This window comes from Rhinoraja longicauda, chromosome 16 (genome assembly GCF_053455715.1).
Source record: "Rhinoraja longicauda isolate Sanriku21f chromosome 16, sRhiLon1.1, whole genome shotgun sequence".
Taxonomy (NCBI): Eukaryota; Metazoa; Chordata; class Chondrichthyes; order Rajiformes; family Arhynchobatidae; genus Rhinoraja; species Rhinoraja longicauda.
In genome coordinates, this window is record NC_135968.1 from 40970628 (window position 1) to 40988147 (window position 17520).

At 45.7% G+C, this 17520-nt stretch overlaps 1 protein-coding gene across 2 annotated transcripts in view; it reads left to right on the top strand.

Annotated features, from left to right (window-relative positions):
• The window catches only part of inpp5a (inositol polyphosphate-5-phosphatase A), a 544352-nt gene that overhangs the window by 459468 nt on the left and 67364 nt on the right, over positions 1 to 17520 (top strand). For both annotated transcript variants that reach the window (XM_078413693.1, XM_078413692.1), the window contains exons 10-11: positions 6037 to 6132; positions 6216 to 6290. In XM_078413693.1, coding sequence (XP_078269819.1) covers positions 6037 to 6132; positions 6216 to 6290 — 171 coding nt within the window. The remainder of the gene's footprint in view (positions 1 to 6036; positions 6133 to 6215; positions 6291 to 17520) is intronic.

Here is a 17520-nt window from a genome sequence, read left to right on the forward strand (position 1 = left end):
GCTTTAAAATCATGACTTTGCTGAATTGTGCCCACTTGGAGGTTGGTACAATGACTTTTGACAGTGACAGTAACTCTGCCTTGTCCTTTGCAGTCCTTTTTACCCATTCACTTAGCAAAGCAGCTTAGGCGCACTTAAGCGCATTAGCATTTGGATGCTTGGACCATATTGACCCTTGATTGGAAAGTTTAAATGACTGAAAGATGGACCGATTTGTTAGGGCTTTAGAAAGCTGGAGGTTTCTGCTTTGGTTTGTTCTGGTACTTGTTCTGATGTGGTGCAGCATTTAAAGACGACCAGGCTGATTTGTGACATATGAGCCTAAAGGGCTCTTTGGTTTGATGTGATTAACTAATCTGTGCTTTGAATTTAAAACTCTGAGCCAGTTGTGTTCAGTATGGGAACGGGCTCTTGTGTGGATTATGTCATTCAAACACAGATGGTAAACTGTTCCTTGATCAAACGGGGGGGGGGAAAGGACAGAGAGTAATGGTTTGGTTTGAGTGCGCAGTGGTGTGTGGCTGAGATCATTTTTACATACTAGGATTTTCAAAAACGTTTGTGCTGCATTGATTAGATATTGATGTATTTTAATGGTTTCAATGCGTACTGACGGTATTTGACTTTTGTTCATATTTTAGTGGTTTATCAAAATGACAGTGCAATGAACAATCTGCCTCGCAGCAATTTAGGTGACAGGAATTTCTCCACTTTTTATCCCCATCGCTTGGTCATAATTGAACCATTCTTGGTAACCGTATGAGTTTACAGTATCCTATTATTACCATACGGTCCACCATGGCCTTTGCTATAACTCGATTAACCTACTAACTCAGTTTAAATGAAGCTTCCAACTAAATCTTTTTTTTGTATGTTGAGTCCATCAATCTCAAATGATCCAGAAGTGCACTATTAGAAGAAACACAGGTTTGTTGTATAATGTGCCATTTATGCATATCTAATAGTCATAGAGTGATACAGTGTGGAAACAGGTCCTTCGACCCAACTTGCCCACACCAGCCAACATGTCCCAGCTACACTGGACCCACCTGCCTGCATTCGGTCCATATCCCTCCAAACTATCCTATCCATGTACCTGTCCAACTGTTTCTTAAATGTTGGGATAGTCCCAGCCTCAATTACCTCCTCTGTCAGCTTTTTCCATACACCCACCACCCTTTGAAAAAGTTAACCCTCAGAGTCCTATGAAATCTTTTCCCCTTCACCTCAAACCTATGTCCTCTGGTCCTCGATACTCTGCTACTCTGGGCAAGAGACTCTATGCATCTACCTAGGTATCACATAATGCTGGATTGACTCTGAGGGCCAGGCAGCATCTCTGGAGAGAAGGAATGGGTGACATTTCGGGTCGAGACCCTTCTTCAGATTTCGCTCGTGATTTTATACACCTCTATAAGATCACCCCTCATCCTCCTGCACTCCAAAGAATGGAGTCCCAGCCTACTCAACCTCTCCCTGCAACCAGACCCTCCAGCCCTGGCAACAACCTCGCAAATCTGCTCGCTACCCTGTTGTTGTTGTTGTACCTGTTGATGTTCTGACAAAGCAAGTTTAAATGTTATGCTAAAAGCACACTGCGTGGATGTAGAATGCTGAACAAACTGCTGTAAGAAGTATCAGGAATCACATAGAATGAACACATTGTCTGGAATTAAGCAATGGATCTTCAATATAATCCAGGTCTTGTCACATTACTGTTGCTGGAGGGAGGAGGAGGGGAAACGTGGCCACTCCAGCCACTCAGCACTTTGACATAGGCTTGTGGAAGTGTGTTTGGGGTCAGGGGGAAGAGTTGGACCTTTCTATACAAGCAGAGTTTGTGGATTTTTAGCTGGATTTGCCCAAGCCTTTTGTTTTCCAACCAGATAATATCTTGATCCTTGCATGGCAATGCTTTTCTACTCATCGTACTCTGTTAAGGCTGTGTTGAATTGTCTTGCTATGCATTACAAGTGCCCTTAATAAGGCAGTGTCCTTACAGGCAGAACTTTAAATAGCGGCATTCAATTTCCTTGTAGAATTATAGCGCACCGTCGCAAGGAAAGTTGTGTAGTTAGCATGTCTTCTCCAGAGATGCTGCCTGACCCGTTGAGTTACTCCAGCATTTTGTGAACTTCAGCCAAAACGGTACACGATAGCGCAACAATTTTAGGCCCACCGTACTCACCATTGTCACTTTAGTGATAATGCAAGTAGTTTTATTGAAATCGGTGTTATATTTTTAAAGTTATTCACATTTTTAAGTTTAAAAGGAGGGGAGGAGGGAGGAGGGAGGGGGGGTGGGGGAGAAGGGAGAGGGGAGGGGGGGGTTGAGGAGAGAGGGGGTGGGGAGGACAGGGTGCTGCACTAATGCAGGAGCGGTTTAGGCCCAACGGGTCCACTTGGTCTAGTAACTATCTAAAAGCTTCTTAAATGCGACTATCATATGTTCCTCCACCCCAGGCAGCACATTCCAGACACCCACCACTCTGCCCGAAACTCATGCACCACACATCACCATTAAACTTTGCCCCGTTCACATTAAAGTCATTCTTTCTAGTCTTGGACATCTCCACTCTGCAGAAAAGGTTCTGTGTATCTATGTTCTTTGGAAGATAGATGCAGTCCACATCATCAAAGACCTTCTCCCAGAAGCCCAAGTCTTTGACCCATTAACTTCAACAAGGTCAGCTGTAAGATTCAGTACCAGGCAAAATGACACCCTTCTTTCTTGGATCAATGTTCTGCATAAAAGCTGCATTTATTACATCTGAATTCATTGTGCCCCTGGCATTTAATTGATTACATGGTATAAGTTATACCTGTGCCTATCCAAAAGCAAAAGTTGCCGTTTTATTTGGCAATCTCCTTGTAAAAGACATTAAGAATTTTTAAGATGTTAGGAAACTCATAACTGTGCACTGGTTTCATTTTCTCTCTTTTTGCGTACTTTATAGTGTACCTCCAGGTTATGACAGTTTGAGAAATGGAAATTGACCTTAAAAATTCCACAAATCACTACCGAAAAGTTTTAAATAAAGAATAAAAATTGCTCTTACAGAATCTATGTGAGAACAAAATAACTGATGAAATGCAAAAATGAGAAAGAAACAACAAATTTTGACAAAGGCTTTCATGATGGAAAATCTCACTCCACAGTTCTCTAGGAACACAGCCCCTCCTTAATGTGGAAACAAAGAAACGTATATGCTGTTTTATACCAAAGATAGAGATAGAGTGCTGGAGTAACTCAGCGGGCGGGGCAAGCAGCATTTCTGGAGAAAAAGGATAGGTGACGTTTCGGATCTGGACCCCTCCCCTCCTCAGACTGAAAGTAGGCGAAGAGCTGGAGGGGACGAAAGACCAGGGCCAATCAGGGCTGGCCCCAAATGACCTCAGGCAGGGTGGTATCTTGGTAGGCCCATTGTTGGCTAGGGAAGGTGTGATCCCAAGAGGGATACAATGTGGGGAACTGGTTAAATGACTAGGGTGGAGGAAGGGGGCAAGTGGGAGGGGGTGGAGGGGAGTGTAAGTAGAAGTTACTTAAAATTGGAGAATTCAACGTTCATACCGCTGGGCTGTAAGCTACCCAAGCAAAATATATGAGTTGGTGCTCCTCCAATTTGGCGTATGGTCTCAATCTGGCGATGGAGGACACCCAGGATGGAGAGGTCAGTATGGGGATGGGAAGGGGATTTGAAATGGTTGACAACCAGCAGATCCCGTAGGCCTCGTGTTCAGCGAAAACGGTCGGCGAGTCTACGTATGGTGTCGCCCATGTACGGGAGCCCACATCGGGAACACCGGATGCAGTAGATAAGGTTAGAGGAGGTACCTGTGAACCTCTGTCTCACCTGAAAGGACTACCGGAGCCCCTGGGATGGGCTCGAGGGAGGAGGTAGAAGAAGGACATGTGTTGCATCCTGGACAGTTAGATAGAGCTCTAGGGGCTAGCAGAATCAAGGGATATGGGGAGAAGGCAGGCACAGGTTACTGATTGTGGGTGATCAGCCATGATCACAATGAACTGGCTCGAAGAGCCAAATGACCTCCTTCTGCACCTATTTTCTATGTTTCTATCTCCTACGGATTTAAAAAGCCAATTTTTGATTAGATTTTTGAGTCTAATTGAGGACTCAATATTAGAGAATTGGGACTCAATATTAGATTTGCTCTAATTGGGACTCAATATTAGATTTGCTCAATTTTCAGTCATTTGTGGAATAAGTCTAACATGTGTTACCACTTATTAGATGGCCTGACTCCCATTTTAAGACATTTGTCACAAATTGTCTCAGGATTTTTGTGGATTCAGGTGGAAGGAAAATTAATTTTTAAACAATTTGTGAAACACGATCTCCCATGTACAATATATTAAAAAAATAAGGTGTATAAAATCATGAGAAGAATAGATCGGGTAAATGCAGAGTCTCTTGCCCAGAGCAGGAGAGTCAAGGACCAGAGGACACAGGTTTAAGGTGAAGGGGAAAAGATTTCATAGGAATCTGAGGACTAACTTTTTCACACCAAGTGTATGGGTGTATGGAACAATCTTCCAGAAGAGGTAGTTAAGGCTGGGACTATCCCAACATTTAAGAAACAGTTAGACAGGTACATGGATAGGACTAGTTTGAAGGGATGTGGACCAAACGCAGGCAGGAGGGACTAGTGTAGCTGGGACATGTTGGCTGGTGTGGGCAAGATGGGCTGAAGGGCCTGTTTCCACACTGTATGACTCTCACTTATAAAAATGATTCCTATCCCAGTCATTTGTCACAGGTGCAATAATTCTCCACTACATTACAGCAGTTGACTACCACTGCCATCTCATTTCACCACTGCCCCACTGGCCCTTGTTGCTGCTCCACTCCTCCACCCAGGACAAACATTCTTGCAGCTGCTGATAATGCAGATGTGCCAAAACTCACTGTTTACAATTGGACAAGTTACACGATTGTAGGCCTCATACATATTAGTAGACCTCATACCTTCTATTAAGGTTATGTGCTACTTCTGCTATGTTAATTTAAGTCCAGTAGGTGTTTTTCTCCTTTGTCTACAATTATAGCCACTTCTTTTGTCAAACAAAAAGCAAAAGAGGACATCTCCACAAAAGAGGACATCCTGCAAATCGTACATAATTCTGTTGGACTGAATTATGTAAAATATTGTATAATTCTGAATTCTGCAGAACTCAACAGTTCATATAATAATACTCCTAAATATCTTTGCTTCACTGCTGAATATAATTGAAATACATCATATTGAATGTTTTCAAATACACAGGACGTGATGTTAAAATCCAAAGTGCCACTTCTTAACTTGCTCCCGGTGGTGATGGGAGGCTAAAGCACTCACCTACGCTCCCCCATTGTTGAGAAAGGCTGGGTAGACACGTTATTGGGGTTATCAAGTGGGCTTCGACTTTCATCGCCGTTTCGCTGACTGGGCCCACGACGTCTCCAGTGGGCTCAGCGGTACGTTCTGGTGTCCCAGAACCACCCCCCTCCGCATCTGCCTAGCCGGCTTATTTGGGAGACCAGATGGGGGTCTTTCCTCTTCAGCTAGAGCCACTCTGCCACCCTTGATGTTTCCTTGATGGCCTGGCATAGGGCTTGTCCGCTGATCCCCAGGTCCTTCATCAGTCTTACAGTTGATGTTGCCACGAAACCCCCGAATAAATATATTTTCACCAATGTCTCGAACAGAAGAAATTAAAATTTAATCATTCCTTTGTTTGTTCAAAAACAATCAATCGTCCATGTCTGAAGAAGGTTCCCAACCAAAAACATTACATGTGCCGGTCTTCCAGAGGGGTTCCCTGACCAGCAGAGATACTCCAGCACTTTGTGTTCTGCACAGGATTCCAGCATCATTTGTGTCTCCAAAGAGGATCAATGTTTAATTGATGTATTTTCTACATTACGTTTGGTCACACTCTCTTCAAAATTGAAATTGTATCAGGGAATGTTTAAATAACCTGCATAATAATTTGGTACATGTCCTTCACCAAGACTTATTTTCATTCTTTTTCAGACACTCTGTGCATCATCAACAATGCAAACTATTCGAGCGGCAGATACCAACCAAATAAACAAGCTAATTTTCCGTGAATCAATGAATGATCGGAAGGTACGTTTCACATGCAAGTAAAATGGTTTATTGACAGTCTTCATGTAGAATCTGCATTACAGTACTTTTCCTTTTTGCTACAGGTTATGCTTCAACTAGAAAAGAAGCTTTTTGATTATTTTAACCAAGATGTATTTCGGCAAAACAATGGCGTTGAGGTGAGAATTTAATTTGCTTCTGAAAGGGTGGTTTACAACATTGTTAACTATGAACTGTCTCCTAACCTGAAGCAGTGGCAGCAGTTGAAATGAGATTAGCTTTTGATACTTGCCCTGATTAGATCCACTGATCCAACATGTGACGGTTTGTTAATGTTGTTACAGAACTTTTAATCACCCAGTACAGTTAGTCAATTAAATTACCTAATACTGCTTGTTTATTGAGCGCTCCTTTTGAAGCACAATTAATGTATCCTTCCTGATTTTTATTTCATTTGAGTACTGTAAACTGTAAAGCTGAATTGAAATTTTGAAAACTTAGAAATTACCCCCAGTGAGTTTACAGAAACTTGAGCTTGGAAAATGTTCAGTATTCATAAGAAACAGTTATGGGCGGCATGGTGGCGTAGCGGTAGAGTTGCTGCCTTGCAGCGCTTGCAGCGCCAGAGACCTGAGTTTGATCCTGACTATAGGTGCTGTCTATACGGAGTTTGTACGTTCTCCCCGTGACCTGCGTGGGTTTTCTCCAAGATCTTCGGTTTCCTCCCACACTCCAAAGACTTACAGGTTTGTAGGTTAATTGGTTTGGTAAATGTAAAAATTGTCCCTAGTGGGTGTAGGATCACGTTAATGTGCGGGGATCGCTGGTCGGCGCGGACCCGGTGGGCCGAAGGGCCTGGTTCCATGATGTATCTCTAAACTAAACTAAACTAAATCCCTTCTTAGCATTTATTCTCTTTCCTTCTCTTCCATCCTGCCCTCAGTGCCACTTCTTCCTGAGTGCTGCCACACAAACTAAAACTGAACAGCTGTGGTTATTATTGGAACATCGAATAATCACATACTTTTGCTGGGGATTTCTGTTCTTACAAGCAATATTAACGGTGGTACATGGTGGAATGAATCACTTCCATGTGTGTTTGAGCAATGCTGAGCGCATGGACATTATTTGTGGTGCATTTTGCTTGCCAATGTGAAATGCTACTTGTCAGTTAATGTGCTTGGTAAGTTACTGCTAAATGATCAGAAGCAGTGTGGCATGGTGGCGCAGCGGTAGAGTTGCTGCCTTACAGCGAATGCAGCGCCGGAGACTCAGGTTCGATCCTGACTACGGGCGCCGTCTGTACGGAGTTTGTACGTTCTCCCCGTGACCTGCGTGGGTTTTCTCCGAGATCTTCGGTTTCCTCCCACACTCCAAAGACGTACAGGTATGTAGGTTAATTGACTGGGTAAATGTAAAAATTGTCCCTAGTGTGTGTAGGATAGTGTTAATGTGCGGGGATCGCTGGGCGGCGCGGACCCGGTGGGCCGAAGGGCCTGTTTCCGCGCTGTATCTCTAAATCTAAAATCTAAAAAAAAACATATCTACACTCCTGCTTTGACAGCTCATTGGCTTCTGGTGAAGTATAAGATATATATGTATTTGTATAGCCAGAGGTTGATTTGAGACCATTAGCCTGGTTTTGTACAAGGGAGATCACGTCTTATGAATTTGATGGTTTATTTAAGAAGAAACCAAGAAGGTTGATGGGAGCAAGGCTATAATCGTTGTCTGTGTGGACTATAGCAAGGCCTTTGGTTTTTCATGTTATGCTGCTTTGAAAGCTTAGATCGTATGGGATCCAGGGAGATCTAGCTAACTAGATACAAAATTGGCTTCATGGAAGGAAGCAGAGGGTAGTGTGGAAGGTTGTTTTTTTTCGAGCTGGAGGCTTGTGAATAGTGGTATACCTCAGGTATCAGTGCTGAGGCCATTGCTGTTTGTGGTTTATATTAACAATTTGATGAGAATAAATGAATAAGGTTATTGGCCAAGTATGTGCATATACAAGGAATGTGCCTTGGTGCTCCGCTCACAAATGACAACACAAACACACAGTTAACAATTAAGAATAAAGCATAAACACATCAAAACAATAAGGATACACATGTGGGTGAAAATAAACCAGAGCAAAAAAGAAACTACAGACTTTGGTTATTGAGTAGAACGACTACTCGTGGAAAAAAAGCTGTTTTTATGTCTGGCTGTGGCGGCTTTGACAGTCCGGAGTCGCCTTCCAGAGGGAAGTGCTTCAAAGAGTTTGTGGCCAGGGTGAGAGGGGTCAGAGATGATCTTGCCCGCTCGCTTCCTGGCCCTTGCAGTGTACAGTTCGTCAATGGGGGGGGAAGGTTGCAGCCAACAACCTTCTCAGCTGTGCGAACGATCCGTTGCAGCCTCCGGATGTCGTGCTTGGTGGCTGAGCCAAACTAGACCATGATAGAGAAGGTGAGGACGGACTCAATGATAGCAGTATAGAATTGGACCATCATTGCCTGTGACCGATTGTGTTTCTTCAGTTGCCGCAGGAAGTAATCCTCTGTTGGGCCTTTTTGACTGTGGAGTCGATGGTGGCCCACCATTTAAAGTCCCTGGAGATGATGGTTCCAAGGACTCCACAGATGTACAAGGCATGATTAGTAAATTTGCCGATGCCATTAAAGTAGGTGGTATTGAATAATGTGAAGGTAGATACAAAATGCTGGAGTAACTCAGCGGGTCAGGCAGCATCTCTGGAGAGAAGGAATGGGTGACGTTTCGGGTCAAGACCCTTCTTCAGACTGATGACAGGGGAGTGGGTAGGACAAAGATAGAATGTAGTCGGAGACAGTAAGACTGGTGGGAGAACTGGGAAGGGGGGGGGGATGGAGAGAGAGGGAAAGCAAGGGCTTTTTGAAGTTAGAGATGTCAATGTTCATACCGCTGGGGTGTAAGCTACCCAAGCGAAATATAAGAAAATGGGTATCAAAAATTACAGGAGGATGTTAATCAGCTGGGCACGAAGGCTAAGTAAATGCTAATGCAGTGTGAGTTGTCACATTCTGGAAAGTCAAAGTGGGACAGGACTCTCATAGTGAATGGTAGGACCCCAGGGAGTTTTGAGGAGCAGAGGGTCTAGGATTACAGGTACACAGTTCCCTGAAAATGGCATCACAAGTAGATAGGGTGGTAAAGAAGGCTTTCGGTATATTGGCCTTCACCATTCAGGGTATTAAGTATAGAAGATGGGACATTATGTTATTGGGACATTATGTTCCATGAGGCCACATTTGGAGTGTTTTGTTAAGTTTTGGTCACCCTATTACAGGAAGGATACCATTAAGCTGGAAAGCGTGCAGAGAAGAGTTATGAGGATGTTGCCATGACTCGAGGGCCTGAGATACAGGGAAAGGTTGGACAGGCTAGGAGTTTATTCTTTGGAACGCAGGAGGCTGAAGGATGATCTGAGGGGTGTGTAAAATTATATGAAAATAGAAAGAGTGAATGCACAGTCTTTCACCCAGACTAAGGGAATCAAGAACCAGACGATATAGGTTTAAGGTGAGAGAGGAATAATTTAATAGGAACCTAAGGAACAGGGATGTTGGGAATGAGGTGTCAGAGGAGGTAGTTAAGGCAAGTAATATAACAGAATTTAAAAGGCACAGACTGGATTAGAGGGATATGGGCCAAATGCAGGCAAAGTGGACTTGCTTAAATAGGGCAGATAGGTTGGCTTTGACGAGTTGGGCCAAAGGGCCGTCGAGTCTGTATGACTCTGTAACTCTCATTCTCTTAATGTGGGGTGACCACTGCTGAATGGAGCCTGAGTCCGTTGAGAAAGACGTCCTAGATGAAAGGTGACAACACGCACACACGCACACACGCACGCACGCACGCACACACACTCACACGCACACACACACACACACACACACACACACGCGCGCCCGCACACACACACACACACACACACACACACGCACACGCACACACACACACTCACACGCACACACACACTCGCACGCACACACGCACACACACACACACACACACACACACACACTCACACACACACTCACACGCGCACACACACACACTCGCACGCACACACACACACACACACACTCACACGCGCACACACACACACTCGCACGCACACACACACACACACACATGCACACACGCGCGCGCACACACACGCACACACACGTACTCACACGCACGCACGCATGCACACACACAAACACACACACACACACACAGACACACACACACACACACACACACACACACACACACACACACACACACACACACACACAAACCCTATGTTCATCTCCAATACCCCGTGCCACGGATTAGCTAATACCAAACAAGGATATTGAAAATAACTGAATTTCAGAAGCATTGTGGAACTTTTAGCCACTGCCACAGTGTATGCCTAGCACTGCCGACAGGTGATTAATCTTTGGGCAGCTCATATATAATGCTACTGTTTGATTTCTATTTCAATCCCTAAAAGACATATATATTTGTGTAGCATAATATTCTACTTTGGAACTGTGAACTTGTAGGGTTGCTAGCAATATTTCCGTTGAAAAGAGAACGGTTAAGTTCTCGGGAGGCTGTTTTACAATGGGCAGAGGAGCATTCATATCAAATCAGAGTTAATCCAAACTGAATGTGATGGTTCAGCATTTACCATCACCTCTGCCCTGAAGCAATTCACATGCCAGAAGACATCAAACATCAGTCCCTAACTCATGCACTGGCGGTATCCTCAGGGGCAGCAAGTCGCCGAGATTCGAAGGTGACTGTTTACATCAGAATGAATCTAATCAAACCGGATCCCAGTCAGCTTTAACCCAGCAGCACGAGGTGCGTGTGTTTTACCTGAGCAAAGATCTGAGTAAATACATTTCCCCCCATTTCACTGGAGGTTAGAATGCAAAACATTTCCAAATTGAGTACAAATAAAGAGTGCCCCTCGGTATAAATGGGGTTAGAGTGCATGGATGTCTTCTCTCTTGATCAGTAAGACTTGCTCTGCAGTGATTAAATCATGGGTACATTAGTGGGGACCACAGCCAACCTGATTCATTCCACGGATGACATAGCCCTGAATTAGTTCTCCTTTGAGGAACAAACAGAGTCTTGAGCTTTCTATTCCTCCAATCATAGATAATGGGATTGACTCTTTCAGATTTTTTTTTCCTGAAATAAAAAGGTTTAAACCAGGGGATTCTTTATGTTTTATACATCCCATAGGAGGGCTATTTTCTTATTTGCTCAGAATTTCACCTGAGTATCAGAATTGTTGATAGAGTCACCTGTGCCAGCTCAGTAGCTGAATTCATTGTTGTGCTTCACACTGAATCATGAGTGCCTGGAACATTTCTGTTCCACGTCAGGCCTCTACATCACCTCTGTCTCTCCAGAACCAAAAGTTTCGCTAGGACACAGAGTGCTGGAGTAACTTAGCGGGTTAGACAGTATCTCTGGAGAACATGGATAGGTGACATTTCAGGTCGGGACCCATCCTTAGGCTTCACCGCCCGCATGTCACCTATTTATATTCCCCAGAGATGCTGCCTGATCCGTTGAGTTACTCCAGCACTCTGTGTCATTTTTTTGTAAACCAGCATCTGCAGTTCCTTGTTTCTACCAGAAGACCAGCAGTTGACCATGATTTCAGATCTTGACTTCTACTGAAGCTTGGTCAATCTGAACACGAATAGGTCTAGAAATGATGACCCAATTTGGCTTTCCACCCTTTGTTGTTTGGGCTTGCACGTGAGGTACGGTAACTTGGGTGAAGTGCTAAGGTCTGCTGAAACCAGTCGCCTCTGAGAAGAAAAATAATTTTGTGTCAGAAAATAGGAAGCAAAGTTTCAAGAAAAGTGGTTGCTCACTGAAGCCTGAGATGCTGAAGACTTGCTCTTTTCAAGTTAAGTTTGCTGAAATAGTATTCTTGGTTAAGGTGATGATAGGAGGGAAGATGAGTAAATCAATAAGCACCAGACCACATCTGCAACCCATAGAATCCTTATTTGGTTAGAAGTAAAGATAACTCCCTCAGATTGCTTGAAATTAGCAGAGAGCCTGATGAAATCTCATAAGGAGCAAGGGAGCGACAAATTATTTGCAGCCGGGAACAGGATTACCCCCAATAGTATCTCTGTAGCTAATTAATAGTATACAGTACAACGTTAGCAAATGCACTATTCACATGTTTATTAAACCAGACAAATAAGGAACTGCAGATGCTGGTTAATACACAAAAGGACACAAAATGCTGGAGCAACTCAGCAGGTTAGGCAGCATCTCTGGAGAACATGGATAGATGACATTTCGGGTCGAGAACCTTCATCGGACTGATTGTAGCGGGAACGAAGAAGGTCGGAGGAGGGGAGAGGCAGGACAAAGTGTGGCAGGTAATAGGTGGTTGCAGCCGAGAGGGGCTTTTGATAGCCAAATGGTTGGAAAAAAGGCCAGATATCAAAGAGACGGGTGTGAGACAGTATTGAAGAGTTGTGAATTGCAAAGAGGGAGGAAATTAACAAGAGGGGAGGAGGGGGCGGGGGGAGGAGTGGAGAAATAGGTGGGACTGTAGGTGGGGCACAGGGGAGGAGAAGGGAGGGGGAAAGAGGAGGGAGAAAATGGGGGGGGGGGGTGTGGAGGAGAAATGGAGGGGGATGGGTGGTAGTAGGACGTTACCTAAAATTGGAGAATTCAATGTTCATACCATTGGATTGTAAGCTGCCCACGTGGAGTATGAGGTGCTGTTCCTCCAGGTTGTGTGTGGACTCATTCTTACAATAGAGGAAGCCGGGACAGAAAGGTCAGTGCGGGGATGGGGAGTTGAAATGGTTAGCAACCGGGAGATCCAGTGTGCCATGGCAGACCCAGCTCAAGTGTTCAGCTGAATAGCCGTCTACGCTCGGTCTCGGCAAAGTACAGTGGTAGAGCCAGATCGAGAAGTAGATGAGGTTAGAGGAGGCGCACATGAAGTTCTGCCGCATCTGGAAAGATGGCAGGGTCCCTGGATGGAGGTGAGGGAGGAGGTATAGACAATAGACAATAGACAATAGGTGCAGGAGGAGGCCATTCGGCCCTTCGAGCCAGCACTGCCATTCAATGTGATCATGGCTGATCATTCTCAATCAATACCCCGTTCCTGCCTTCTCCCCATACCCCCCTGACTCCGCTATCCTTAAGAGCTCTATCCAGCTCTCTCTTGAATGCATTCAGAGAATTGGCCTCCACTGCCTTTACACCTATAGGGACAGGTGGCCTCCACACCTATAGGGACAGGTGGCCTCCACACCTATAGGGACAGGTGGCCTCCACACCTATAGGGACAGGTGGCCTCCACACCTATAGGGACAGGTGGCCTCCACACCTATAGGGACAGGTGGCCTCCACACCTATAGGGACAGATGGCCTCCACACCTATAGGGACAAGTGGCCTCCACACCTATAGGGACAGGTGGCCTCCACACCTATAGGGACAGGTGGCCTCCACACCTATAGGGACAGGTGGCCTCCACACCTATAGGGACAGGTGGCCTCCACACCTATAGGGACAGGTGGCCTTTACACCTATAGGGACAGGTGGCCTCCACACCTATAGGGACAGGTGGCCTCCACACCTATAGGGACAGGTGGCCTCCACACCTTTAGGGACAGGTGGCCTCCACACCTATAGGGACAGGTGGCCTCCACACCTATAGGGACAGGTGGCCTCCACACCTATAGGGACAGGTGGCCTTTACACCTATAGGGACAGGTGGCCTCCACACCTTTAGGGACAGGTGGCCTCCACACCTATAGGGACAGGTGGCCTCCACACCTATAGGGACAGGTGTTCCGTCTCCTGTGGTTTGCAGGGAGAAAATGACCTGGGAAGGGTGTGATTCGGGTGGGAAGGGATGAGATAAACCAAGGAGTTGTAGAGGGAGCGGTCTCTGCGGAAAGGAGTGGAGATGGGAAGATGTGACTGGCGTTCTCCAATTTTAGGTACCCTCCGACTAACCTCCCCCCACACCCTCCCTTACTCACCCATACGCGCCCCTTTTTCTTCCCCCACTCACCACCCCTGTGCCCCACCTAGACTCCCACCTATTTATCCCTCTCCCCCCCCCCCAACACCTTCCCCTCCAGCTACTTTCCTTTCTCTAGCTTCGCAGTTCACAATTCTTCAATCCTGTCTCGCACTTTAGAGTGTAGAGACTTTCGACGTTCGAGATACAGCGCGAGAACAGGCCGATTGGGTCACCGAGTCCACGCCGACCAGCGATCACCCCATACACCAGCACTATCCCACACACGAGACACAATTTTACAATTTTACTGAAGTCAATTAACCTACAAACCTGCACGTCTTTGGAGTGTGGGAGGAAACCGGAGCGCCTGGAGAAAACCCACGCAATCACACGGAGAACGTACAAACTCTGTACACACACCACCTGTAGTCAGGGTCGAACCCAGGTCCCTGGCGCTGTGAGGTTACCGCTGCGCCACCGTGCCGCACAAACACCATCAGTTTTTATCTCCGGCCTTTGTTCCAATCATCTGCCTATCAAAAAATCCCCCCCTCGCCTGCATCTGTCACACTTTGTCCTGCTTCTTGCCTCTTCCAGCTTTCTTCTCTCCCCCCGACAATCAATCTGAAGAAGGGTCTCGACTCGAAATGTCACCCATCCATGTTCTCTAGAGATGCTGCCTGACCTGCAGAGTTACTGCAGTACTCCTTTGTTTCTCAAATTGGAGACTGATAGTCATTCATTGTGTACAACCTCTCCATCATCCTTGCCATTAAATAACACGGAATTGTTACCAGTGTGACTGCACAAGTGCATTTTCCAAAGTACAGTCATTGTATTCCTTCCACATGACATATGTTTGATGTTTAATGGAGCATGGTGGTCATGTTAATGCATTAGTAATCCTGACGCGAGAATTAATGATTCAGATAAGTTCAAATCCCACCATCACAGCCAGCAATTTAAAGCTAATTAGTTAAATAAACCTGAAATACACAGCTCGGATCACTGGCATTAACTGTAAAACTATTAAATATCTGTAAAAATATATGTCTGGTTCATTAACATCCTACAGGGAAGGAAATCCAATTTCCTTATTGATATGGCATGTGTATGACTCCAGGTCAAGTTTGCCAACTTCCTCACTCCCAAATACGGGACAAGGTGACGTGCTCCCGCTCCACCAAAGGCGGCCTCCCAGCCTGGGAGGCGGGTTGCTATGCAACCTCCGTTAGGCGGCGCCCGGGCCTACACTGTCCGAGACTGCTGCGGCACCCGGGCTACAGTGTCCGGGCGGCACGGTAGCGCAGCGGTAGAGTTTCTGCTTTACATCGAATGCAGCGCCGGAGACTCAGGTTCGATCCTGATTACGGGTGCTGCACTGTAAGGAGTTTGTACGTTCTCCCCGTGACCTGCGTGGGTTTTCTCCGAGATCTTCGGTTTCCTCCCACACTCCAAAGACGTACAGGTATGTAGGTTAATTGGCTGGGTAAAATGTAAAAATTGTCCCTAGTGGGTGTAGGATAGTGTTAATGTACGGGGATCGCTGGGCGGCACGGACTTGGAGGGCCGAAAAGGCCTGTTTCCGGCTGTATATATATGATATGATATGATATGATACAGTGTCCAAGCATGCAGTGTCCGGGCCTGCAGTATCTGGGCCTACAGAGCTGTCCGGGCCTAATGCGGGACAAGGGCGGTCCCGTATGGGACAAACCAATTTAACCCAAAATACGGGATGTCCCGGCTAATACGGGACAGTTGGCAACCCTACTCCAGGTACACAATGATATGGCTGGCTTTTAATTGCCATCTGAAATGGCTTAGGAATTAAAGGAAAACCACTAGGCCTTATTCTAGTTACTGCATCTGGAAACAGCATAAACATGGGAGGTCCTCCACAGGAACATATGGGGCTGTGCCTACGTTTGGAGAAGTATCACATCAATGTAGCCACACAGCAGCCTAACAAAGAAGTACAGGTACTCACAGAAAAATGACTGACTCCATTACTTTCCAAGACTTGAAGGACCCAGCTGCCTCGAGCAGGTGGTGAGAGAAGGATTGAGTGTGAGGGATAACGCTACCTTGTCTTTTCCTTTCCAATCTATCTATTCCAGATATTCCATGATAGTATTGATAGGAGTGAGCACCACACAATCCCAATGGCGATAAAAATTCTACCTACGAACTGCGAACATTTTTCATCAGTTTTTGTGGCACTATTAACACGTTGAGTAGGATTAGTTTGGATTAGAGATACAGCATTGAAATAGGCCCTTCGGCCCACCTAGTCCACGTTGACAATTGATCTTCTATTCACACGAGTTCAATGATATCCCGCTTTTGTATCTACTCCTTACACACTAGGGGCAGTTTACAGAGCCCAATTAGACGACAAACCTGCCCATCTTTGGGATGTGGGAGGAAACCATTCTTCGGTGATGTGAGGCAATGGTTCTACAAGCTGCACCATTGATTCAGAATGGATCTGGTTTAAAACTGGGCGTCAACGAGGCACTGTAGGACATGCGAAGCAGTGCACAGGTGCTCCTCAGCTTATGATGGGGTTCCTTTCCGAGAAACCCATCGGAAACCGAAAACATCCCAAGTCGAAATGCATTGAATACACGTGATCACGTGGCCGGAAGCGAGCTGTGGCTCGCCACGGGTCGCTGCCGTTTGCATCATCGCAAAGTCGAAGCATCGTAAGTCGAAGCATCGTAAGGCGGGAGCATCTGTATTCGGATTCCACCACAATTTGTAATTTCATGACACAGCAAGGTGAATCTCACTCTCTCCTAACCACCAATGGTTGATGGGTGGTCAGCGTGGACTCAGTGGGCCGAAGGGTCTGTTTCCATTCTGTATGCATTGTGCATGGGAAATCGATTGAATGAGTATTTTGAAGAAGTGGCCAAAAAGATTGATGAAGGTAAAGCAGCATACGTTGTCTATGTGGATTTTAACCAGGCCTTTGACAGGGTACTGCATGGTAGACTGTTCTGCAAGGTGTTATATCACATGAAATTCAGGATGAGCTGGCCAATTGGATTTAAAAAATGACGTGAAGGTAGGAAAAAGGGTGTTTGCAGAGGGTTGCTTTAAAGACCGGAGGCTTGTAACGAGTGGTGGACTGCAGAGATTGATTCTGGGTCCATATTTGTTCTTTATTTATATTCATGATTTGGGTGTAATCTCGGTGGCATGTTTGGTAAGTTTGCAGGTGACGTTAAAATTGGTGGTACAGTGGAATGGTAGTTGTTTAACTCAGACAAATGTGAGGTGTTGCATTTTGATGACACAAACTAGGACAGGGCTTGGTAAGTGTTGTAGAACAGAGAGAACTAGGGATGCAGGTACATATTTCCGTGAAGAAGACGTC